Source organism: Labrus mixtus, chromosome 23, assembly GCF_963584025.1.
Source record: "Labrus mixtus chromosome 23, fLabMix1.1, whole genome shotgun sequence".
Taxonomy (NCBI): Eukaryota; Metazoa; Chordata; class Actinopteri; order Labriformes; family Labridae; genus Labrus; species Labrus mixtus.
The window spans coordinates 1,683,555-1,710,882 of record NC_083634.1 but is presented as its reverse complement, the minus strand read 5'-3'; the positions used below and the strand labels follow the sequence as shown (position 1 = coordinate 1,710,882).

Sequence of the window (27,328 nt, the reverse complement as noted above, 5' to 3'; positions counted from 1 at the left end):
CAACAGAAACAGCTCCATCAATGCTGTCTTTTTCTCTCTCGCTCTCCATGACTGGCTCTATAAAATCTCAATGCTGTATTTGTTGCTTGTTTGGATCCCCTAACCTGCAATTACAATTCTTCTTGAAAGCATGCTATAATTGGGCATTGCGGAGAAAAGAGTCTGCACTTTTGTCTTACTCTCCAGTCCTCTTTTCAGTCCGTGTTAGATGACTCCTCTGCTCTGCTGAAGCGCCTTTGAGCAAGACAACAAAGCGTCGCTCGCTTCAGGTCTGCAGCTCTTGTAAACCTGACTTCTGTATAATCTTTGTTCCTCCCCTCCCTGTGCTCCCCCTCTGTCTCAATCTCACTTTCATTTCCCCTCGCTCCCTGACAGTGCAGTAACAGCAGGAGGTGTTGCATTGAGTGTTTCCTCCCACTGTTTTTTTTTCTAAGAGAAATATTTTCCATGAAAAGCATTACAGGTCTCTTTTCTTTGTGTATCTCTCTCTGGATGTTTTCTGTAATTGTGTTGTTGTGCAGCTGGAGTTTGGAGAACTCAAGGACTCAGCATTATGTCGAAGCATTGCAGGCTGCTCAGCTTTTTGTACAGGATGATTTTGTACTTGAAAATGTCATCTGGGCACACTAGTATTCAAATGTGTCCTGCAGGATAACAATTTGAGAAGTGTTGTGCATTCTTATCGTGGCAGAAAAATCTCCTTCAAGTCCGTCAATTTAAGCAAAACACACATGTATGAGCACTTGCAGTAAGTTTTGTAATTAAAGATGATTTTTAGGGGGGAAAAGAGCGGCCAAAATCATTCTTTTTAAAGTGGCACTTTTACAGATTGTACATCGCACTTTCACAAATTTGAGGCACTCAAAAGAACACACAAGAGCTCACATTTGGAGACTTCTATTGAAATTGCTCAAACTCCAAATGGCTCCTACATTTCTAAATAATGCAATTCAAATTCCTCTTAAAGGGTCATTTCTTTAAATTCAACACCTCTCATTTAGAAACCAAAGGATATACTGTAAAAACACATGTTTAAATCTTACACCAAAAGACAAAACAAAACTGATCGCAGATCTATGACATCATCATTTTTTTCTTCTAAAAGTCCCTTCCAGAGCCTCCAATGACATTAAGCACCACATTGACAGTCTTAAAGTTATTTAGAGAAGAACAACATGAAAATAATGTGTAAAAAAACCCCAAGTGCTCCTTTCAAAATATCTACATTTTGGATTCACAAAAATGGTTAATCTAGAGCAACATATCTGGGGTTTCAGCTCTTGAAAAAGTGTAAGATCACAGAAAGTGAATGGATTTAAGTAAGGTAAGGAAATGAAGGAAATGAGAAGCAGTTAGCCTAAAATAATGCCAGACATATGAATTCATTTGGCTTTGCAGAGTACATCCAGTCCAGTCAATTTCATGCTCTGTATCTACCACATGGGGGCAGTACAGCCACGGATTTGACAGTCCTCCATCTCTAATCGCCTACATGTTTCTGTCTGTGTGTAGCAGTGTCTGTTTAAGTGAATCCTTTTCTTTTGGCTACAGGGGCCTCAGTGTAAACACTGGTGTGGTCCCTCAACGGGGGGCCTGTCAGCCGGCTCATCCTGTACCTCATCAAGGTGGATGACCCACTTTAAAGTGTCGGTGCTGGATGCTGGGACTCTTCCTTTAGGTCCACATCCTTCCACACAGACAGAGAGGGGGGATCCTTTTTGTTTAGACCGGACTGCATACTTCTGAGGTGAAACCAGTCCTATAATAAGTGTGACGTCATTCTTTTCAATGAAGTATTTATTTTTATATAAGCAACAGTTTCCAAATATGTGCATGTTACTCATAGTTTGACTGTGGGATTGAACTTTATCCTTTAAAATAGTGTAGTAATATTTTTTAAATATGTACCTTGAGGCGCATTTCATCCCTAATAAACCTGAAACACTCCTAAAAGGACTTTTTTTTTCTGTGTGAAATACAGCTCTTAAATTTCAGGTCGACTTTTTTTTCAATGCAATCCTGTGCCAGTGCCTCATGTGATGCCCACTTAATACATGGAGGGCGCTGGTGTTCTTCCATCACGGCGCTGAGCAGAGGAGGGCGCACGTTGGCGAGCGTCTAAGGAGGTGGGGGGGGGTTTCTTCTTCTTCGGCGTTTGAAAAGGAGGCAGAATAGAGCGCCAGGGAGTCCAGAGGTCCGAGTTGGGGGGCCCCTGAAACCAAGAGAGGAGGAGGAGAGAGGAGGTGCTGAAGGGGACTCGATACCGCCCCCACCCCCCGAAAAAAAGCCAGGAAGAATTGCGCTCCATCAGTGCGCCCATGCCTGCCAGTCGGAGGATGGGGATTTTTTTTTCATTCATCCACGTCCCCTTTTTCCCCCCGCCTTCTTTCAAACAAGCCAGTCGGTCTGTCAATGTGCTGCGAGCATTAGGGCAAGTCAAAGCAGTGGGATTCTGAGGCAGAGAGACGGATGAGATAACGAATGAAGAAAGCGCGTCCAGCTCTCCAAACGACGCGCTGCATCAGACAGGCTTCAATTTCCAACACGGACTGATGCGTGCTGCTCGAATCTTATTTTTTTTAATCACTTCACAAGTTTCACGTTGGCCTTTATGCGACATGACCACAGCGAGGATGCTTTTCTAGCTCTTTGGTTTTGTTTCTCTCAGTTGTTTTGGGTCGTAGCTCGATTTGAATCAGGGACTTATCCACGATTTGGATCTTGATTTTGTTTCTATTTTTTAATTTTCAAGGAATCGGTTTTCAAAGGATTTTCGGATTTACGAGCCGTTGTTCAACCTGAGTATTTCACAAAGATGAGAATGAGGATTGTAATGCGCACTGACTGACTAAAGCCCACCGAGCATCAACATGTCTTTATGAGGATGGAGCTGTGGACACCAGTGACATCTTTTCCATTTTAAACGCTTCAGCTGGCACCGTTTTTTGGCCTGATCTCGACTAATTCACTTCTAACAGACTGATAAGATTTCTTTTCAGCCCCTTGCCTTATATGTTGGAAGGTGGATCTTGTTGCGGGAAAACAAGGTAATGGGAGAGAAATCACACAGAGTCGGCACAGAGAACAAGGGAACATTGTTCGGAAAAAGACAATTAGGGCGCACCGAAAAGAAGCACACATAGCTCCTGGGTGGCGATAAATATCAGAAAATTTCGATTCCTTGGAGTTATATTTCAGTTGAGGAGCGCTGATTCAGAAAAAAAGGAGGACTAATGACAAATTAATGGGAAAGTCATGGGATTGGCACTGAAATAGTACGATCGTGGACGCGGAGAAAAAAAACGATCGTTTCTGGAGATCCAGGCGCGGAGGATTGAACAAGTTTTCCCTGCAACCTTTTCGGGTCTGGTTTCGGTTTAATTTTTACATTTTTGGGATCCATGAGGTTGAATACAACAGGCTTCTACTTCACACTTTGACTGCCTCTACCTAAAGCCTGCTCGGCTGCAGTCGCACACATCCATTGTTTTTGAGAGTCTCCTTGCATCAGCATTGAAAACACAGTAAAAGTGCCCTTTTTGTTTTTCTCTTTTAAATGGGGCTACATATGCTGGGTGTCAGGGTTGAGATGGCGTGTCAAAGAAGTGGGAATGGATTGTGGATCCTGCTGGTATTCTTACTGGATTTACTGGGGACGACGGCCAGCAATATGGAGCCTATCTACTGGAATTCTCTGAACGAAAGGTAAGAGCAAACCCCACTTACAGACCTTCACATTGTACTGGTTGCTTCTTTTGCAGGTTTGAACGTGGGGGGGGGACAAACTGATCGAATAATGACTCTGGTTGCATGTTAGAAGGGTGGTATACATCTTGTTCTTGGAAAGAGAGATTTAGGACACATTGATTGGAAGCAAAGTGCCTAAAAAGTAACACAAAAACACATAAAAACACTAACTCAACAGGGTCACTGTGTTTATTGTTCTAAAGAACATATGTAGTTTGCCAGTTCCTTGACTTTCTCCCCAACATAACATCATTCCATCACCATTGTTTGGAATCCAACAGGGTTTCGATATAAACAGTGAAATGTGATAAATGTACACACTGGGAGCAGAAACTGTCTCCTCTGGTTCACAGCTGGTCTGAGTCTGTCCCCCCCCCCTCACATTGATCACTGAGGATCATCCAGATGTACTTCTTGTTTGCTAAAGTCTCTGTAAGCCAGGAAACACAGAAACTGTGCGCAGGATCATAAAAATGTGTGTGTGAGATGCTCTAATTTGCAGTTGCTGGATGACCTTGATTAAAGTCTAGCCCCCCTCCCCGGCCCGCAGGCCTCATGAACAACCCGCGTCTGCCCACTCTGCCATGCCTTGCTCATTTGCATTTTTCTCTCTCTTGCCTCTGGAGAAGGTGTCAGGCATTAGCTGAGGAAATGTCATTTTAAACACCTCTCGGGCCGGCCCGGCTTAACGACCGACACCACTTTCCTCACACCTCTGCCAATTTCCCAGTGTTTGAATGGTTCTCCTTCAGGGTAGGAAGGTTGGGGTGGTGGGGGGGCTATTGAGAATAATAGGGCGGCTTGTATAGAGGTGACACCAGGCCTCAATTTCTCTTGAAAAACTGGGACAATGACATTTTTTCAGCTCAATATTTGGGCCACTGAGCTATCAGCTTTGTGGAAATACTGGTCTCAAGAGGCCCCCCTTGTAACTATGCAAACATGACTCATTTTCAATAAAAAAAAAAAAAAAACACAAAAGCATATTTAGACAGTCTTAGCTAGCCTACCAGAACTTGCCACCACCAGCTCACACCCATGCCAGGGGGCTTCTTCAAACACTAACAGGTTTTTAATGCCTCCATGTGCTGTAGGCTACGGCCTGCCTGGTTTCTCCCCTCTCCACAGATGTGACTGTGCGTGGGCCCCCCCGCTGTGGAGCCAGGCATGAAGCCCTTAATGAGGGGCTTTTTTTTTTTTTTTTGTCATCAGTGGGTGGATTCACCCGACAGGGAGCAGAATGTGGACACGGGAGGGTAATTTTCACTGAGAAGCTAACAGCCCGGACTCTCTGAGGCCTTCCAGGTGATTGTCTCCTAATGGAGTTTAGCATTGGGGTGGGTGTCACAGGGCTTAGTGAACGGGGGGCCTGGCTGGGCAATTAGAGGGGTGGTGGCTTTGAACGCCAGCCTCCATATTCATCTGCGCTGATTTGCTCGCTCATATATTGAAAATACAAAGCCTATTGTATACTCTGAAGCTCATTCATGAAGCTTCTCATTCACAGTTAATCAGCTTAGTCATTCCTCCACTTTGTTTTCTTGGCTCTTTCTACACAGTTCCATGTACTCCTCGCTCTCTACATGACAAGAGCACTACTCCAGTTTCAGCTGCCTCAGGGCGAAGTCAGGCTTTGGCCCTGGGCTGAAATATGTTAAGGGCCCATGCTTGTCCAAGTAGTGTATATATATCTTCCACTGGTTGGAATCCAGAGCCCACACACACACACACACATGTGGTTTGTAAAGCAGGAGCAGTAGTGTGTATCAATCAGGTGCAGGAGCACATGTATGGTTCACATCATCTGTGTGGAGCAAATGGACTGTCACGTTGTTAACCTCTGGACCTCTGCAGGCTGCTTTGAAGTTCAGACCGTCCACCTGCACCGCCTCTACTCCCGTCTCTCTTTTCCACCTCTATGAGCAATTTCCACCCTCTCTCTCCCCTCCTCACCCTCTCTCTCCTCCACCTTTCACCCTCTCTCTCCTCCACCTTTCACCCTCTCTCTCCTCCTCACCCTCTCTCTCCTCCTCGCCCTCTCTCTCCCTCTTTCTCTCTCTCCCTCTCTCTCCTCCTCACCCTCTCTCTCCTCCTCGCCCTCTCTCTCCCTCTCTCTCTCCTCCTCACCCTCTCTCTCCCTCTCTCTCTCTCTCCTCCTCACCCTCTCTCTCCTCCACCTTTCACCCTCTTTCTTACATTTTCTTCTTCTTCAAGCTGCCTCCCCCCCTGACCCCGCCCTCCCCTTCCATCTCTCCTCTCTTTTTTTGTTCTTCCTCTCCTGTCACTTTCCGCCTGTCTCTATCTCTACCTCGCTCCGTCACCCCCTCCCCCCCTCCAGTTCAGTGACCAGACGTAGCAAATTGGAAACATGTGTCACATCCAGCCACTAATTACGGCGCTACAGCAGCCGCTGACACACTCAGAGATGTGTTAGGAGTGACAGGGTGAGGCGGGAGAAAGTGGGCACCCATGCCTCTTCCTCTTATCTGATTAATTCCTGTAATAAATAAAAGATCAAATGATCGGCCTGATGTGATGTACAGTTAAACACACTATCAGAATACCATGAAGAGCAGCTTTTATTGACTGCTCCATCAGATGAAATGACTTCACCCTGGCAGAGAGGAAAAGAGACAGAGGTGTTCTGGGAGGAATATAAACAGAGACAGGTTGGCAGGAGGTGAATGAGAAACAGGAGGAGCCACAGAGGGAGGGGGGGAGGGCAGTCCTAACCCTAAGTAAATCAATACCAGTTAAGTCTGAAGTGCCAATACAGGTTCTGCTTGAGGAAGAGCGAACTGAACCAGAACGATCACCTTGGAGAGAGCTTCCCCCTCAGACATACATTATCCTTATCTCAGCATCTCCTATTATCGGCCTTACACGGGCGCCCTAATGAAAGATCCAATCTTACATTACTGCTCCGGAGTTTAGGGGGGGTTGTTTAGGTGGAGAGGGTGCAGGGGTGGCAGGTGACCCATACACACAGGGGAGCAGTGAAGGGTCACTTGGTGGACGAACGCACACAAAGACAATGATTTAAACAGAGAGAGGGTTTTGGCTGTGGTCACTCCTCCTATCACAGCATATGGACTTTTGTAGCTTTTGGCCGTTCTGCAAGTTTGATCACAGCGTCTTTTCTCCAAGCCAAAACCCTCTCGTTCACCCCGTCCCTCCACTCACACTTTCTCTCTCCCCCTTCCTCTCTTTTTTTTTCTCTCTCTCCTTCCATGCTTTGGTAAACGGCTGTAGATTATTGTGAACGCCTGCTGAGGGTGGGCGTCTCCTCGCTCTGCCGCTCGCGGTGACTTGTAATACAACTATTCCCCCCTTAAGATCCACATTAAAATTTAATCCCCCCCCTTTCCCCGTTTCTCAATAATTCATTAATCGCCGGCTAATTGGTGCTGGATAAAAGACCAGCTAACTAGGCTAAGTGTTTCAACTGTTTCAAAAAAAAAAGAAATCACTGGAAATGTTCTTGGGCATTGTGGGGGCTGAGCGCAGAGAGTGGAATACGTGTTAGTGGGTCAAACGGGGTGTCATATCAGACGGGCTGCATTCCAACACTCATTTATTGATTGTTTGTCCACACCCAGTTTCACCCCCCGTTAAAAAAATCCACCCGTAGGTTTCCTCTCCATGCATAATTCATGCATGCAGCGAGGCTTTTCTGGGCTGTGTGGATAAGTAAGCAGAAGCCTTGTAAGCCTACACGCATCCTTAGGCTAAATGATTAGAGAATATCCACCGGGTAGTTTATTTTATTTTATTTTTAGAGTGAGGGAGGGAGTGTAAGAACAAGAGGAGGAATGTCGAGGAGAAGAAGAGGAGGAAAGAATGTGAAGCATATTGCTGGAGCTGCTGTTAAAGCAAGAAGGCAGCGGCACCATCCGCCTCCCCTTCCCCTCTCTCTCTCTCTCTCTCTCTCTATCTCTCTTTTCTCTTTCCCTTGGTGAAAAAGAGGAGTGAGTGTAAGTTTACGAGCTGAGAGCAACAGGAGCTGTGAAAAGAGGTTTCAGCTGATGTGGCAGAATGGAGAGGGAGACGGCAGCCAATCCAACCAGAGTCTGGAGTCGCTTTCTTTCTTTCTTTCTTCCTTCCTTTCTTTCTTTCTTCCTTCCTTTCTTTCTTTCTTTCTTTCTTTCTTTCTTTCTTCTTTCTTTCTTTCGTTGGTTATTTTGCTGTTCCTTCTATTGGTTGTTTGTTTGCTGATTTGTTCCGCTCGTTCAGTCAGTTGGACGCTCGGTTGGCGTCCGTTCATTCATTCTGTCTGTTCATTGGTTCTTCTGTTGGTTGGTTGGTTGGTTCTTCTTTCATTTCCTGTTTGTTTGCTCCTTGGTTGTGTTGTTAATTGGCGTCGCTCATCGTTCATTTCTTGTGATTGTTTGAACATTTGATGATCGCTCGTTGTTTGTTCGTTCTGTCTTTTTCATTGGTCGTTTGGTTGGCTCTTTTTTTCTCTCTTTGTTCCTCAGATGGACTCAGGTCTGCAGCTGGTCTGTGAAAATACAGATATGTGAACAGACAGATCTATCACAGCCGCATGTTCTCACCAGATGCTGTCACACACACACACACACACACACACACACACACACACACACACACACAAAATGACCCTCAGGGGGCACGACCTCATCTCTCGTTTATGTCTGACACGTGTGTAAAGAGTGTGTGGTCTGAATATATCTCCTTTGTTGCATGTGCAAGTGAGCATTTAACACACACACCGTTAAAATGAGACGGTAAACACAGACGGGAGGATGTGCGCGCACACACACACACACACACGCACATGGCAGAGGTGAGGAAATTGGCAGGCGTCACGGACCGTTGTTCCACTCGGAATTCATTCATTATTTTATCACTCGATTATAAGTTTATTTGGCAGGGCCAGTGTGCATTCATCAACATCATAAGAGCTATAAAGCGCTGTTGTAAATATGCAGGGGTTAGCTAAAGAACTCATTTACTCCCACAGTCCCCGGGGGCTTTAGAAGTGACTTTGGGATTTTGGTAATTGTTAAAAGTGCTGATGATTAGGATGAAGGAGATTAAAAAGCGTGCGGCTGACTGAGCTAGTTCAGAATGTTGGAACACATGCAGGAACAAGTCTTCCCTGGAAACACACACACACACACACACACACACACACACACACACACACACATTCACAGTGGAAGTAGTGGTAACAGTAATCCAAGCTGCAGGTCTGAAGGGGTCACATGTGTCCCAGCATCACTGGGCAGATTGCCCTGGGTGGCTGAACCCAGAGCCCCTTAGCAAAGCCAGCCAACACACACACACACACACACACACACACACACACACACACACACACACACACACACACACACACATACACACACACACACATTGGCCTCTCATTAGCTTGCTCCACAGCACACCCTGCCTAAGCAGGATCATCCAATCCTCCTGGCAGCATTTGGACTGGGCCAGGTCAATCCTCCTCCCCCGGGTGACAAAGAGAAGCAAACTGGTGGGATGAGAAGCCATTATGAAAGTGTGTGTGTGGACCTGATAGGCCAGGAGTTTGTGTGTGTGTGTGTAACGTAGACGCAACCTCTGTCAAACCGTCCTTTTACTCACATTGCAGTCTCTTAGCCCTTTCATCCTCCTCTGTCATCCATCCTTCCTCCTCCCCTCATGTGTTTTGTTTGGGCTCAGTATCACGGGACTCCCAGCTCTGCATGCAGCTCTGCTCATCTCGACAACACTGGGATGTATTTTAGCAGCAGCGACTGAGGCTTCGGCATCACTCCAGATGACGGGAGAGCAGCAGGAGGGAGATGACACCGTTGTCATTTCATGTGTGTGTGTGTGTGTGTGTGTGTGTGTGTGTGTAGATTGTGGTTTGTGACAGAGGATGTGCTGGCATGTGTGTTTGTGCCATGAATACTAAAATGGGTGTGAAGATCTCCAAGTCGTTGTTAAGCTTCCTAAGTGCACTTCCCACTGCAGAAAGTTTCTTCAATGTTTTTTAAAAGCTCTAATTTGCTCAGAAAAGTTTTTCTAGAAATAGGTTAAATAATATTGAAAACTGCAGCAAATAACTTACAACGACTAAAAATCAGTTTCTATCTACGGAAATCCATCACTGTTATTCATATTAAACAAGATAAACAAGTCAAGATCTCAGGAAAACAACTGAGACTTCTTATCACATGACTACAGAGTTATATAAAATGTATGGATGCATGTCCTCTTAGGGCTTCTGTAGATTTGAATTTGAAAAAAAAGTTTAAAAAATGTTTGTTTTTTTGACAAAATTTCTGAGATTTGGAGATTTTCAAAATAAAATCTTGCCTTGATGGAGACATCAGTTGTAGGGCAGGTCTTTCACACCTACTCACTACTCAAGGTGGAGTCCTGTTTTGCATATTCACAAATGTCTATGTAGAAGTTGTAAAATGCAAATCTAATAACAAAGTTTTTCGTCCTCTTATCTCCCAGTCACTTGTTCTGCATGCCAAAGTCCATTTCCAGTTTCGGCCTTTGTGTGTCTCATCCCCCTTTTTTAACACTGAAACTCCATCACTCGCTTTCTCCGCCTGCTAACGGACGTCAGCGCCACGCTTTTGATTGGACGGTGGCCCAAAATGACTTTCTAAGCGAATATTAAAGAGAACGAGTGTGTTAGTGCCGGAGACAAGAGAGACAAATGAGCGAGTTTATCCTGTGGACAGCTGTGCCTTGTCACAGCTGACGTTTGAGCAAACATCTCCGATGGACTCGAGCTAAGAGGGCAGGAGGGAGAAGAAGTGGGTGTTGTCGGGGTGAGACAAGGGAGAGAAAGAGGAGAGGAAGTCAGAGAAGGAAAGAAAAAAAAACATGAAAGACAGTGAAGGAGAGCGAGGAGAAAGTGAGATGGATGTTTGGGGAGTGCTGCAGGGTTTGACAGTGGTACTAGCTGATGTGACAGAGTCCAGACAGGCAGAGTGACTGATGATCTGCAGGTCACCACCATGACTAGCAGCTTCCTGCTCACACATAACCGAGCCGACCTCTCATTCCTCATTACTGACACGTCCCATAATATTTATCCCATGTGAAGTCCGGCATGAAACCTGGTAAGCTCTGAAGGAATTCATTGACTTTTTGAGCTGAATGAGCTCTTTGATCAACTTCGCGCCGCACGATTAAGAGACCGGCAGCTGTTTCCCCATCCCTGCCTTTTTCAAGAGATCATATAATAAGACGCTACGATTGCACGCTGCGCTTCGACTTCACTCGTTGTACGCAGGATTCAAAGAGGCGGACGTGATGCCAAATGCCTCGTGGCAGAGCGGTCTGTTGATATAGTCTTAATTTGCCAAAAGCTAAATCAATCCCTTTAAAAGAAAGCTCTTTTTGTTCCACTGCATAATCAATATCTGAAGTTCATTGCACTCCAGGATGTGTTATTTAAATCTAGTAGTGAACCTGTACCTTTTTTTTCTTTCTATTGGGTCTTGACTGCTTCTACTTCAGTTTCTAATTTCTGGGCCGCATAAAAGAGAAGGTTTTCACCCGTTGTAATGTGTGCACAAAAAAAGAAAGATAAGAAAAAAACACAGTGAATGCAAGACGCCCAAGTTTAGAGACCGTCTATAGAGCCAAGTTTCCAATTCAGGTGTCAACTTTTATTCTGGTCTTTTGAGGCTGCAGTCAAATGGTGTCTCTACCTCGCCTTTTGATGGAATTCATCCTGTGCGATTGTTGGAGAGAGAGTCTTGGAGTCCTTGCTCTTTGATTCCCCAAAATATACTCCAAACCTGACATTCAGCCCGTGTGCTTTTCTTTTATTGTTCTCCGTCGTAGCCGTGCGAGAACATAGTTTCTCTTTGGTTCTGAATAAAAAAAGTATACTGTCAAACATCAAAATGGATGTAGAAATGCAAAAAAAAAGCAGTAAGTATGGTCCTTTTGTAAGCGACAGAGTTGTTACAGGTGGCTTTTTCTTTAAATATCTCTTTTGCATTTATATTTTTGGCATAAGAAGCTGCTATCCAGAGATTTGAAACACACACACACACAGAGCCTGCAAAAAGTAAGCACACATGAATCACTATGCCTGCAAGGACTGTGGCAACAAAGCAAAAGCAGCTACTCTCTTCAACTACAAAACAGTGCATGGCTTTTATTTGTGTGTGTGGGGAGATTAGAGGGGGTGTGGATCCTCTGGCTGTTGGAGTAGATGTTGGGTCTGCTTGTGTTGGGAGATATAGACCTATTACTCCAAAGCATCTTAGCTTAAAGATAATCTTTACCCATTTACTTACAATGGGTCAGAGATGATCCTCATGCTAAGAGGCTTTAGGGGGAAACTGTGTCCAGATTTGCCCCACTGCAATAACTACAAGTAACTGTGAAACCTCCTAATAGTCAAACATTTATTATCCAGTATGAGCATGGGCAGACCTCTCCAGCTCAGATCAGTTGTAACGTTCTCAATCACTAAACCCCCCCCCCCCCCCCCCCCCCCCCCCCAACGCCATGATTATTTTTACAGGCTTCTTTGCTTTTTTTTCTCCTCAGATGCATCTGTGTGTACGTGTATGTGCACATATGCATACTTCTAATTAGGAGGTAAAAGGCCGTACAGTGAGTATAGTCCATCTGGCTTTGGCATTAGCCCATCACTCTTACAGCCTATAGGGAAAACTGACCTTGGCCGGCTGTGCAGGGAAAAATCACGCACCATTTCCTGGGCTCTGCACCGACCATAATTTAAGCAGGATTGATGTTAATAACTCACCATTAAGATGAAAATGTAAGATTAAGATGAATTGTTCACTTTTTGGATGCAGAGGGTCGGTGCTCCATGTGGGGTTGCATAGCTGTTTGCAGATTTTGGAGATCACATACTGAGATTGAGGCGAGCACAAGTGTTTCCATTTAAACTGGCTAATGCGATCTAAAAACTTCTCACTTGTGGTTAAGCACGGTGCACTTTTGTCTCAAGGTTGAGAGCAGAAAACTGTGAAAGCAACAACATTGGTATTTTTAGTCTGAACATCAGCGATGGAATCTAACTGTCTGAAAGGAATAGTGCAATGTTTTGGGAAACATGCTTGTTTGCTTTCTCGCTGAGTGTTAGATGAGAAGATCAATACCACTCTTAAATCTTTGAATTGAGCACGGGAGCTGGAACTAGGAGACAATTTTCCTATCTTAGCATATAGACTGGAAGAAGAGGAAAAGAGTCAGCTCAGCTCTCCTCAAAGTTTAGAAATCTATTCAGCCGCACCCTTTAATCTCAGTAAATTACTTCTGCTATCCTGTTTGTTTTATGCAGGCATAAACTGCATTGTAAAAAATACCATTTGTTTGAGTCTTTATGATATGCTGAGGAAAACAAATCCCCACCTGGCTCTTCTCACATAGGACACAGTAAGCTAGCTTAGCTAAGCATCATAAAGTCAGTATCATAATCACATTAAAGCTTTATCAAGTCTAAGTTTAGCATCTTAGTTTAAGAAAAAACAACAAGTTGTAAGGTTGAGAGTTAGCTTAGCCTATACTGACCAACTTGGATGTCTATTTCAAGTTAGCTAACACAGGCTAACATTAGCCCCCATAAGCTAATGCTCATAACAAGGCTGCATTATGATGCCATGAATTAATATTTTATACATTCAAAGCACAGTTTAGGGTAGCTATAGTTGAAGTATCGATTTATTGACGGAAGTATGTCTGACCCCGCTAAGGTAGGTGACGATATGACCTTTCAGCTAGTAACAATTAGACCTTCTTCCAGTTGACCTGTTACATGACATCGCCTACCTTTCATGTTCTTCAATATGTTAAACTCCTTCACCTCACACAACATAAAATTCATCTCCTCATGTGCATGATTCCTGCTCAAGCACTTGCCATGTTGTACCTTTGTCTTTTTTTACACTTTTATGCTGTTATACTTTGTTGTCAAGGCCCGGCATAGGAACTGTATGTGGAGCAAGTGCAAACTCAAAGGGCCAGTTTAGGGGCTGATTTGGGTGCATACACGTAAGAGGAAATTGACCCCCAAACTGTGTGTTAGTCTGACTTAAAAAAGAAAAAAAAAAAAAAGAAAGATTTCAGCATCATGTAAACGTTCGATCGTGAAGGGGCGGCTACATTTTTCTCTTTGGACTTATCCAGCTTCTGAATGTACTAATCTCCTTCACAATTGAATTGCGTGCATTTCAATGCATCGCTGACAAACAAAAACAAAGCTGTTATTCCTACTTTAAAAAACCCCAACATTGTACGGATAAAACATGTCAACCTGAAGTGATGATTTAAGACAAAGTACAAAAGTAAACCAAACTGACTGCCTGAGTGTTCTTTCTCTGCAGTATATAGAGCGTCAGTGCCGGTCTTTGTTGTGTAGGACAAGGAACTTTAACTAGATCCATCTTGTATAGAAAGAGCAGTGAAGTGGATCGTTGTTGCCCCGTCGACATGCCATCATCTGATACCCGACTCTGGCTTTAATACACGACTCAGCGCTGCTTTTTAGTGGTTTTACTCCTTTACTCTTTTTCTCTCTCTTTTTTGTTTTGACCTCATGTCTTGCAGCAAGCATTAACACAACCCAACATTCTCATACAGTGCCATAAACAGCCAGGCATGCATGAACACAGTGGAGAGCTTGTATACACACACACACACACACACACACACACACACACACACACACACACACACACACACACACACACACATACTCATGCATGCACAGATGAAAAATGTTATTGCTCTCAGTGTTGGAAAAAGTCCAAGTGGAGGGGTTGAATTTCTTCAGAGGTACCCCCCCTCGCTCTCTCTCTCTCTTTCTCTCTCCGTCAGTAGCATATTTCTCTCTCTTTCAGTCTACCTCCTTCACTCTGCTCCCTGTGAACAAAAGACCCCCCTTCCCTCCCCACTATACCACCACCTTCCCACTGAAAGCCCCACACACACTCGGCTCTCCCACACGCACTCTTACCCCTCTTGTCGTCTGTAAAACCAGTCCACTTCTCCTCCGCACTAATCCCCCCCCCCCCCTTCATTCCTTTTGTCTTCTCTTTCACTTTCCCTCTCGTCGCCTGGCTTACCACCAGTGTAAATTTCCTCCTCTACATATCCAAGCCGTTATCATGTTACAGCGAGTTGGCAGACAGTAAAATATATTCCCTCCTTTTTTTTGAAATAGCTCTCATCTTTTCCCTTCTTATTTTTTACCCCCTTTTTTCTTCCCAGTCTGCTCCCCTCTGTGTCTCTTCTTCTTCTTTGTGGGTGGTTTTTTGATGTGTAGTCTCTGTTTCTCCTCATTCACTCATCACCGTCAAGCAATAAATAGGTCCTCTGTAGTGAGGACAGGATGAATAATCATGATTGCCTATCACTGGGGTGTCAGAGTAATTTGGGAGTCACTGTGAACCAGAGCTCGGCCTGCAGAAACACACACACACACACACACACACACACACACACACACACACAGTCACGTAAATGCATGAGCAGATGTACCACTCTCCCAATCTTCTTCTGGATATCAGGAAGCATTTCCCTCATTAGCTGTCCTGTCTTCTAAAAATCTTTCTGTCCTTCCATCTGATTTCATGTCAGTGTTGCTCTTCATGGCGGTGCAGCTGTATCGCAGGAGGGGGAAAAACAGATGGAGCACCCTGTTTTCTTTCATCCTTCCTTTCTTTCTCCCCTCTCTCCCTCCTTTCCCCACAAAGAGAAATCAAGCCAGAAGAATGCTGGTGAGCAGGGGGGGTTGAGAAGGGGGAGATGGGACAAAAGCCTTCCTTTTCCAAAGTCTCTCTCTTGTGTTCTCAGTTGATGGATGTGTGGCATGACTGTGGGTCACTGCTCAACATGTGCAGTCCTGTACCAGTTGAGTGTGTGTAATACCTGTATCTGTTGGGTATCACTCATAACTGCTCTTTGGTTTTTGAAGAGTATGCACGTTGCTAGCTAACTCACACAGCTGTGCTACATGGTGTTTGGATTTGGTTCCCCACTTTGTGTGTTCCAGTTAAGCCACTGGTCCCAGTTAGGCCTATAGCCCATCTGGAGCCGATGTCTTGGGTGGCCATAATATCCGCGTGTGTGTACACAGCTGAGTATTGCAACACGTCCAGTCTGCGAGGTGTGTATTCTGGCGGCTTGGTTAATCGTACATTATCTGATTTTCTAAAAAGCTGCAAGAGCGGCCAAGCAACACCAACCGCCGCGCACAAGTGCTGCAATTCATCTGTGTTGTTTTCTTTTTATGGTATCTCATTTTAATCAAAACCTTTGCTTTCTCCTTATGTTTCCTCTTAAATGTAATCACTCTGGTGATGGGGCGAGCTAACTCTATTATGGTGGTACTTAGCTAGAACAAAAGAATTCACTCAAGGTCTTGTTTAAGTGCTTCTGTATCCTCATGATGCCCTCGCATGCTGAATAGAGACAGTTTTATGTGTGTGTGTGTGTGTGTGTGTGTGTGCGGCTGCCTGTGTGCAAGGGTGTTAGTGTGCATGTCGGGCATGCGTCATGCGTGGGTGCGTGCACTTGTGTACATGCCCTGCGTGGGTTTGCGTACCACCCCCTCCCCCCCCCCACCCTCCCTCCATCATCGTATTAACCATTATTTGCAGAACAACACAATCAGGAGAGACAAAGCAGAGTTTCTGAGCGAGCATGAAAAGAGAGTGTGAAAACAACAGAAACTGGCCTCTACCACTTGACCCTATCGAATGGGGGGGTGATGAGGTGGTGATGAGGTGGTGTGTGTGTGTGTGTGGGGGGGGGTGTTGTAAGCCAGGGTAGAGAGATAATCCCTCCAGTCATGGCAGCCCCGTGTGCTCGGGCTCTAACGTGGCGCGCTGGGCTGTCAATCACTCAACAAAGCTGTCTGTAAGGGGATTATGAACCCATGGACCCTCCCTCCTCCCTCCTCACCCTCACGCCTCTCCTTCTTTCCTTCTTTATTGCCTTTTCCCCCTCTTCTCCTCTCCCCCATTAGTTTTTCGCTCTTTCACCGAGGCCTGCATCTTCTGCTTCCTGCTCCTGTTTTTTTTCCACCTTCAAGACCTGCCTGTCCACTGTCCCCCCCGTCCACTGCCCCCCCCTCACAACAAAGTGCATCTCTCTCCCAGCACACCTTTTTTTTTTTTTTTTTTTTTGCTTTGCTGTCTGAAGCTTAGTTTATCTGCAGCTTTCCATCCATCCATCCTCCCTCTGCCCCCTTCTAAGCCCTGTTTCTCTCACTCTAAAGCCTTTCTCTATCTTCCTGTCCCACTGTCCGCACGTTATGTCTCACCTGGACATGGGACAGGTGTTTGTGTGTTCAGATTTTTTTTTCTTTCTTTTGAGTGGGAAAAGTCAGGTGCCACAGCCTTACTGGAAATATGACATCATTGTCACTTTTTATTTGAAATTAATATTTTTTGCAATCATGGTTGTCCACAAATCACACGTTTACAGCGATTACTATCAGAAAACATTTGTCAAAAAGATTGGATAAAATCATAGAAAGAAATATCTAAAAAGTAGCAGTGGACTTGACTCTTTCTCAGAGAGCAAAAATATTCCTCCACAAGTGGCAAGGAAAAGCTCTGTTAAAACAGGCAGGAATGCTGGAAATGCTTTTTTTTGTATGCAAGCCTTGATTCACATTTTTATCCTTTTCCTTTTTTTTTGCCCCTGAACCCTCAAACACACACCGATCTGTCTTCTGCTTAAATGTCACCACTCTTCTAAATGTGAGTCATGGCTCAGGGTCCTATCTTATCTCTCTGTCCTTAACCACGCTGATTTCAACTCAACCAGCGCTCCCCCCTTTGGCTCCTGCAGGGTGTGAAAGAGGCCCCTCCTCCTCCTGCAGACACCCTCCATTAAGTCCTTGTTTTTTCCTCATTGTCTATCTCTCCAGCTACCTGTCTGTTGAGCGTCTGTTTAGCTTCAACGTCTCTCGGTGCTAAAACAAGCTTTCACTCCTCACCTTCTGTAACCGGTTTGCCCACCTGTTGTTGTGGTTTTTGTGTTTTTCCACTTCACTCTCTGCTATCGCGCCTGCTCTGTTTCGTCCGCTCACTGATAATCTGACCAGTTTGGCCAGTGTGGTTAATCTTCCCTTGAACCCTTGAATAATCAGAACTGCTTTAATCCAACATCCAGCAGTGAGGAGAAATGAAGGTTTCTCTTTATTGGATAGAAGTGGAAAAGAGATCCAGGGGTCAAGGTTATTTACTGTTTCACTTCAATATTTAATTAAAGTTCTGTTTTATTTTCCACATCGGTTCACATTGAGGTCAGTTTTTGTTTCGTATCAAACGTGTACTTCAATTAAATATTTGGCATTTTAAAGGTATTTCAATTTACAAAAAACCTCCCAAAAGGGGTCATTTCCCTCGGATAAGTTCTTTAACAACCCCTCCATCTTATTTCTTCACGGACAAAAACAGCCTCACAGTTTCCTTAGTTTCTTCACTTTGTGTTTCTTCCGCACTTTCAAAATCTCATCTCAGCGAATCCAAAAGAGACTTTCACGGCTTGATTTAGATTTCTTGTTAACAATAATGACCCTGAAGGAGAGTATGATGCAAAGAGACTGTTAAAAAGAAAAGAACACTGATGGAGAAATGGAGAGATGCAGAGATTTAAGAGCCATTCATTCCACCATTAAGAGAGTCAGAGATTGGACGAGAAGAGATGGAGAGAGACTTGTAATGTGGGTAACAGGGCTGTTATCTAGCGTGAGGCTGATGGTTTTAACAGCTGTGTTATCTTGTGTATCTTCTATTGGATTAAGCTTCGTTCTGTGACGCTCGGCGCACTCTGATTGACGCTCTGATTAAAGACATCCAGTGGCAGAGACGCAGAGAGGAAGGAGAGGGAGAGAGAAAGAAGGGGGGAGAAAGGAGAGAGGGAGTTGAAATGCGGGAAAAAAGAGGGTGAGGGGCAGTGCTTGAATTAGACAGATACATTGATAAAAAAGTATGAAAATATTCCAATCACAAAAAAATGGGAACAAATCTAATTTTTCATTAGAAAAGTTTTCTACATGCTGAGTATACGAGTATATGATTGATTTACTCATCTCATCTACTAATGATGTCACATTAAGAAAATATGTTTCACTTTTTATCTCACTCCAGTTTTATCAACAGAAAAACTGTTTTTTTATGAAGCAGGCAGGACTCATCAACACTGTCTTAAATAAAACCCTGCCATAAAAGGGAAGTACTTAAATGAAGAATAAACACGCCTCCATCTTCGTCGTAGACAGCTTCTCTAAAAAATACTGCTGAATGAAAAAGCAACCGCCAAGCTATTGCAAAATATCAGAATACTAAACTGCACTGATTTCCTTCTCCTCTCCTCTCCTCTCCTCTCCTCTCCTCTCCTCTCCTCTCCTCTCCTCTCCTCTCCTCTCCTCTCCTCTGCTATATTGAGCCAAGCTGGCGCAGTACGAGTATTCTTGTTCCCCTGAACAGCACAACAAAGGGGAAGAAAATCTCCTTGATGACATAATGTTAGCTGGTTAGCACAAAGTAGCATGTTGCCTGTTGTCTGCAGCTCGACCTCGCTGTTTCTTCCTGTCCCGTTCATCCCAACAATATTCAAACTGATCTGCTGGCCAAATGGTGCTTAATAAGCACCATATGTTGTTTTGTAGACTGTTTTTTTTTTCTTTTTTTCAAGAACAGCACCACAACTGAAGCTTGTGCGAGTTAACTTGAGGAGAACCAATACTCTTTTTTATTTTTTGCATACACCAAGACTGAGTCCACACTGCCTACAAACGTGACCAACATCTGACTTTTTTGCTCATGTGGCTCAGATTGTTTTTTTTTTAAATGGTATAGTTCAAATCATATTCACATCACTAACATATGTGGTCCTAAATCAAATACAGGTCAGATCTTTCAGTCAGACCTCAGTCTGAGCAGCCAGGTTTAAAGGCCAGAGCATGCTCCATTTTATTCCTTTTTCCTATGACAAGAGGAAGTTTTATTCTTCAGATCTCAACATATTTATCTTTTTATCTAAGGATAAAAAAATGTATAATTCGTGACGAGTAATTCACAGGATCTCAAGAAAACAGCTGAAATCAAGTCGTTACAACAGGAAAAGCAACGCTGGAATGAACTGCTTATAACAGACTGAGTTAAAAAATGTCTTAGGGTTTTCGTATCCAACTCCTTACTGTAATCTGCTTGTAGATTTGCTGGCTTCCACTGCAGATCACTTTCAACATGAAACTGTAAATTCATCCAGAAATCACGCTCACACTCAGTAACTTATATAGGTGCTGAATCCTCAACCAAAAAAATGAACAAAAGTATTTCAGGACAGAACACTAAAACCTTAAACGGCCTTTCCCCCAAAAATGTCTGCGGCAATAAAAAAGAGAAAAAGAGTGGAGATTTAAGATTTTGGTGTTCTGTCCTGAAATAATTTCTAACATGAAAGTGTAAACCATGTTTACTTCTGTAAACAGCGTGCTGTGTGTGACGTCTTTGTTGTCGTTCTTTTGTGCATGGACTGTGACTCATTCACACAGATATCTGATACAGGCCACATTTAAGAAGTAATGTGAACAGCCAAACAAAGAAATCTGATCGGAACAATAAATCTGAATTGAGCGTTAAGGCTTGCAGACTCTTGAGTACTGTAAGTATCTAAACCTCTAAAGCATTTTTCTGTGCAGCTTTTTCCATGCGTATACCATGTTGTAGTGGAAATGCATGCGATCATGGCTTGGCATTACTTTGATACACTTAATGTGGCTTAGCCTAGGCCTGTGGAAAAACAGTAAAAAAAAAAGAAAAAAGAAAAAAGGACTCGTTTCCCACTCGAACAAGCCACCAGAGGTGAGACTGAGAGGAGGTGTGAGGTATGATATCGTGGTCCAGTTCGGTCAAAAAGCTGCTGGATTAGAGTTTCTGCATGCACCTCTCAAAGTCACTGGGTTTGTAAACTTTGCACAGCAGGTAATTAGCGCACATGAAGTTCTTACAGTAATTTGTTTTTCATTCCCTGAAAATGAGTCATTATTTCACATCATTCTTGCCAAATTCTTGCAGCTGTTTATTGATACTGGTTACTTATTTTGACTTAAGCCAACAAACAGATGAAGGCAGCGCAGCAGAGAATAAAAGGGGGAGGTAATAAAAGGGAGGAAAGAGGGTTAGGAATAAATAAAAAAGAAGAAAAGTATAGGTGTCATGCCTCTTATTACAAACCACCACTCTGATCTTTTCACACCTCACCTTGTCTCCCCCCTCACAGTTCTTTTCTTACCCTCTTTCTCTCCCCCCTATACGTCTCTCTCCCACAACTATCCGAGCTACCCGCCTCACCTTCTGTTTTCTCTTTGTCACACTTGTATCTATATCGCGCTCATTTCTCACTCCTCTTCCTCGTTCATACCCTGCAGTCTCTCACCAGCAACAAAAAAAAAAAAACACTTCTCATGCTCAGTTTGGTGTGCAGCCTGTCAAGCTTACTTTGAACACACACACACACACACACACACACACACACACACACACACACACACACACACACACACACACACACACACACACACACACACACATGCAGGCACAGACACTAGCATACACTCCTATAACTCTTGCATACAGCTGAGGGAATAATAGAATCAAGGAAAACTCTGAGATAAAGCGGAGAAGGGGGGGGGGGGGCGAATAAAAGGATAAAGCAGACTGAGAGGGATAGAGAGTTTCATATTATTAATTTAGGTGGAGAAAGAGAATGAGTGGGAATTTCTTTCAATCTCCCCCCCCACCCACCCTCCTGCACTGCTGCTTCCATAGAGCTCTATAGTGGCACACAATGGAGAGATTGGAGCAGGAAGGGGGGAGAAACAGAGAGAGGTAGAGATAATCCATCCTGCTGTATAAACCGTGGAGTTAACTGTTTCATAGCAGCGGCTTGGCCTGCTTTTATTCCTCCGTCATCATGCCTCTAGATCAAATTTCCTTTCACGCTATCTTTCCTTTACTTTGACTCCATCTTTTTTTCTTCTCCTTCTTCATCTTCATCCTCCATCCCTCCCGTAGCTCCTCCATCTACCTCTCTGTGGGCTCTCTCCCTAATCCTCCAGCATTTCTCTTCCAGACCTATAGACTAGAATAAAACCTGCCCACACCCTACCAAGCGTGTGTGTGTGTGTGTGTGTGTGTGTGTGTGTGTGTGTGTGTGTGTGTGTGTGTGTGTGTGTGTGTGTGTGTGTGTGTGTGCGTGTGCGTGTGCGTGTGCTTCTGCACTCACACATGGCTCTTTTTGTGTCCTATATGCGTGCATCACATGCCAGTGTATGATTCTGCTGTGTTGGTTGAGAGTGTATGTTTGCTGGCAGCCCACTTGCCCGTCGAATTTGGCAGAATATCTCCTCATCTGGCAGAGGAAGAAGGCACGGTGTCCCACAGCGAGGGATTACACCGATTTACACACACACACATACACACATTTATTGGCACATTTTTGCACATTAGGAAATGCAAAACCGCGCGTTTTTTAGCCACACACAGGCTCTTTTTTTTTGGGGGGGGGGGGGGGGGGGTCGGTTTATCCAGTCAGACAGTGCAATATCAGTTTCACTAAATTTTATTAGCAAGTTTTATGAGCCGGGAAAGTTTCATCCTTCAAAATGAAAATATGAACCAACAAACAGCGGTGCACATCACTCCTTGAGGCTTAATGTGTTCAAGAAAAAAAGTAAATATTTTCTCCACGTGCACGAGAAAAGTCAAGACATCTTCCATGTTGCTTTTATATGCTTTCTCCGCCTCCCTGCCCAATGAGAAGTGAAATGCCAATGAAATGCATTTCTGTAATGGGCCTGCTGACAGTGCAGCAGCTACAAGCGCTGGGAGGAAAGAGTCTCCAGAAGCCTGTTACTGTAAAGTGTTCCTTTGTCTCAGTGGAGAGAGACGGAGGGGGGGTGGGGGTTTGGGGGGAGCTGGACCGGGGCCCTTTGTATGAACCTGATTGATAGGTGTGTCTGACCTTTAGCACCTCTTGAGAAATCCAACAAGTCATTCTCTCGCCTTATATTTAGTCCCCTCTGTATCTGCCTCACACACACACACACACACACACACACACACACACACACACACACACACACACACACACACACACACACACACACACATTTTCAGACAGGTCCAGGATGGAAACCTAATTCTGTCTTTTCTTTCTCTCCTTTTCAAAAAAACCCTCCCAATTACAGCCACTCCATTTTTTTCCCACCACCCTTCTTTCCTCCCCCCCACCTCCCTCTCTCCTTTCTTAACGAGCAATCTTGTTAATGTCAAAGCTCACCCTTTTCTCTTCTCTCCCATTCTCTCACATTCAGGCTTTTGGTCCGAGGAGAAAGAGAGCGAGAGAGATATGAAGACGTAGTAGAGATAGAGAGGAATCAGAGCTTAGCTGAGAGAACAAGTGCTGGATGAGGGAGAGTGGGGGGGAGGCAGGGTGCGGGGCAGAGAGAGAAGCCAGAGCCTCGGTAATAATGGCCAGACAAGTGTGTGAGATTACGGCTCTGGTTTCAGGGGGGACATAATTATATGCTGCACAGGCTGTCAGGAAGAATGAGATGCGGGGGGCTGTGTTTAGTGATGCACCAGTGAGGGATTGGTGAGGCGAGGGCGATGACTAAATCTGCATCACAGCTTTGGCAGTTCCAGACATTTGTGTGTGTGTGTGTGTGTGTGTGTGTGTGTGTGTGTGTGTGTGTGTGTGTGTGTGTGTGTGTGTGTGTGTGTGTGTGTGTGTGTGTGTGTGTGTGTGTGTGTGTGTGTGTGTGTGTGTGTGTGTGTGTGTGTGTGTGTGTGTGTGTGTGTGTGTGTGTGTGTGTTTTTTTTGTTGCAGAAATGAGTAACGTTAAGCCATTGAAAGCTGTAAATTATTCAGTAGCTTCATGCATGGAAACATTATAATTCCATGTCTGAGTGTGAATTACCCTCCGTTTTACCCCCAGGCTCATATCTCACTGTAGCCCAAGGCCTCATGGGAGATTAAAGGGAGTAAATACTACGGGAGCCGGACCAGCATATAAACCACATGGAGTGGCCAGATATCCCAGCAGGATGTGGCACCTCAACTGTGCTCTGAATGGAGCTCGCTTTGAATCCATCTCTGTGCTTGTTATCTCTGTCTGTTTCCCATATGCTCCAAACCCCAAAAAAAGAAATGACCAAATTAAAATCAGGCCCTCCCGCTGGTCGCTGTCTGCCCATTTAAGTCTGCATCTCACACAGAGTAAGGCTGGAGAAGTTTGTTACGATTCTTCCAGTTCAATTTGTGCGGTGTTCACACACACTGTGATGTTGTTTACTGCCGGCTGCAGCTCTTCTCTCAAGTCGGCCTTATTGGTGTTTTCACATATTCACAGAACTCAGAGTTACCTGCATATGTGAACGCAAACAGCTGAGTGGTTTGTCTGCCAGTCCCTTAGTAAAGTTGTGAGTGAAGTCGGGGTGAGCCCATGTGTGAACGCAGTTGGAAATCTTATCCCATTGGGCAGGGGTTGATTATCAGTTCTACTGCAGAGGTAAAAAAAAAAAAACATGGCTCAGTGGTTAGTGTGCGGGCGGCCCAGGTTCAAATCCCACCTGTGGCTCCTTTCCTGCATGTCATTCCCCACTCTCTGTCCCTGATTTCCAACTCTATCCATTAAAGGAAAAAAATGGACTCTGTTTTTCTGCAGCACCATATTTTATCCCTTTTATCCAAAGTGATGTACAACAGTAATTCATTCATACACCACAGCAGCAGGAGCAATTCAGTCTTAAGTGTATTTCCCAAGGACACATTGGCCATGTTACTCAACTGGGGATTGAATCCTTGACCTTCTGGTTGAGAGGTGACAACTCTACCAACTGAGCCACAGCCGCCCACTGTATGTAATGTCTTACCTTTTGGAGGACCCCCCCGTTCCTGTCCAACAGGGAAAACTTCACGTTGTGAGGGACATGTGTGAACTCAGAAAGATGTCAGATGCAGGCTTATTTCAACTTTCTGATTCAAATATTTATTTTTTTGATACCACAAGTGAAAACTTTTTCAAAATACCAATATTAATGAGAAAAAAAATATGTCTAGACTTGTTTTTTTGTGTGCAAAGAAACGTTCTGCAACTTCTTTCTTTCTGCAGAAGAAGCGTTTAGACTTCCTGTCAGCTGACGTGAGACTTGTTGGGGCAGTGTGAAAGCTGAGACAGTGTTGGGAGTGGGTGCAGCCACCATGCTACGGCAGTAAGGAACATGCATGGAGCCAGTTACAATAGCGCTTAAAGCTGGCTGGGACAATCACACAAGACAGTTTCCTTAAAACCCTGCCACTCTTTTGATAGAGCTTATAAAGTGACAGAGCATAATGCATGTCACTAAAGCTGCACTCGATAAGAAATAAAATTCACATGGTTTTACTTTACCCTTTCAAGGACATTGCACAATAATAAAAAAAAAACCCGCTGGTGTCACTGGGTTATGCATTCAATATTAAAGCAACAAAGAATATAATATGCTTACAAAGCCAGCTGCAAAAGGGATAACAGAGTTTCTGGAGGATTTTTATTCAGACTTTTACTATGCCTTTGTAAATCTAGATACAGGTTTATAGACATTCATTAGGGGGCTGTCTAAACACATTCTTGGATATCGACTGGAGCAAACCTCTATCGTACGTTGACAAGACAAGGAGAAGCAAATATGGGGATCAGCAGACATGTAAATTACAACACAAGGCACTAAACATCACAGGCTGCTAATATGTAGCAGCCCCTCCGACTGTGTTTGTCACATTAAAGCGTTTTCCTCACGCGTGTGTTCCCTCCTCGCCGCTGACAGGAAGTGAAGTTTTGGAGAAGCTGGGGTTTGGAGCTGGTTTGCAGGGAGTGTGTGTGTGTGTGTGTGTGTGTGTGTGTGTGTGTGTGTGTGTGTGTGTGTGTGTGTGTGTGTGTGTGTGTGTGTGTGTGTGTGTGTGTGTGTGTGTGTGTGTGTGTGTGTGTGTGTGTGTGGTGTTGGGTGTGAGTGGGAGGTGAACTAGCATGCAGCATTAGTTCTGCTTGAGCTGATGTGTTAATTAGCCAGCCGGGTGCATAGATAATTAATGAGAATCATGATTAATGACTGTACAGTATGCATGGATAAGGCAGAACGCGACTCACTGATAAGGCGTAAGAGGGAGGAGGAGCAGCGGCTATTCACCCTCCGCTGAGTGTGTGAGTGTGTGTGTGTCTGTACAGCATGTTGCCTGTTAAGTGTTTGCACATGTCAGGTTGTGTATCTGACCAGTGTGTGTGTGTGTGTGTGTGTGTGTGGGTGTTGATGCCAGTATGAGTTAGCAGGCATGGCAGTCAGTAGGCTTAATAACAGACTGCAGCAAGTCGGGGGGGCATTTAACACTTCTAAACACTGGCAGAGCGGCCCACTGAAGCCAGATCAGATGGAGGACCTCACACACTGATCAACAATGGATTAAAGAACACACAAACTGATCTGTTGTTCTTCCACATTCTTTCTCGGGTTGAATGTTTTAACTTTAAGAGTGCCTTAAAGAACCATATTTGTCTGTAATCAAGCCCTCAAAGTGAAAAAAATCTGTCTGTGAAGCAAGATTGTTTCAAATAGTTTCCTATAAAAATCAACTGGTTCCACTTATTGTACAAACTCTTTTCATTTTTTTTCGCCGCACCAATTGTTCTTGTGTCAGGATACATAAATTTCCTTCTGGAAAATCCATTAAAGAGCGATGTCTATTAAAAAAAAGCAGGTTGAAATATTTTCAGTGCTTTGGTTGGATTATTTTTTCAACGCAAATATTTATGCTTGAAGTTGAAGTTGACATTTTCTGTAGATCCAATGCAGAGCAGGAAACAGAGTGTGTGAAATATGTACATTTTACTGATATACTTTTGATGTCAACATATGAGCTAAACAAAGCTACACTCACTCGAGGTGCAGATGGCCTAGCGGTTAGGTAGCAGCGCGCCCTCTGTATGCAGGCCGTAGTCTTCCAAGCGGGCGGCCCAGGTTCAAGTCCAACCTGTGGCTGCTTTACTGCACATCATTCCCCACTCTCTCTCTCTCTCCCCAGTTTCCCACTCTCTCCACTGTCCTATCGAACAAATGCAGAAATATATCACACACTTGCACTGGCACACTCATGCACAGCTTCACACACACACCTGTTGAGGAGTGGTACAAAGAACTGAGAGAAGTGTAAACCCCTAACCCTCTTCCACATGTGCATGTTAAATTCAAGCTTAAAGGAATATGCAAAAATATAACAGAAAAAGAACAATCAGTATGTAAATACTGATGCATCTGAAATCTAGGCTGCACAAAGGGACCCCAGGATTCTTCCCATTTATGTTGAAATTCTTAATTTATTTGCTTGCACTTTCTCATTACCAGTTCATGCAATTAGTTTCTGAAGCATTGTTGTCCTGCAGTGTTTTAGAACATGTTTTGTTGTCGTTGCTAATACCATGCACATTAATAGTGCTGTTAGGATGCTTTGTAGGGGGAATTGAGAAGTCCTCTGAGGCTCCAATAAGAGCCAAGTCTCTGTCAGGAAG

At 44.3% G+C, this 27,328-nt stretch overlaps 1 protein-coding gene across 1 annotated transcript in view; it reads left to right on the top strand.

The window, feature by feature from the left end:
- Window positions 1-2,179: 2,179 nt before the first annotated feature.
- The window catches only part of efnb3b (ephrin-B3b), a 93,085-nt gene continuing 67,936 nt past the window's right edge, over window positions 2,180-27,328 (top strand). The window contains exon 1 of the mRNA XM_061031473.1: window positions 2,180-3,705. Coding sequence (XP_060887456.1) covers window positions 3,557-3,705 — 149 coding nt within the window. The 5' untranslated portion in view covers window positions 2,180-3,556. The remainder of the gene's footprint in view (window positions 3,706-27,328) is intronic.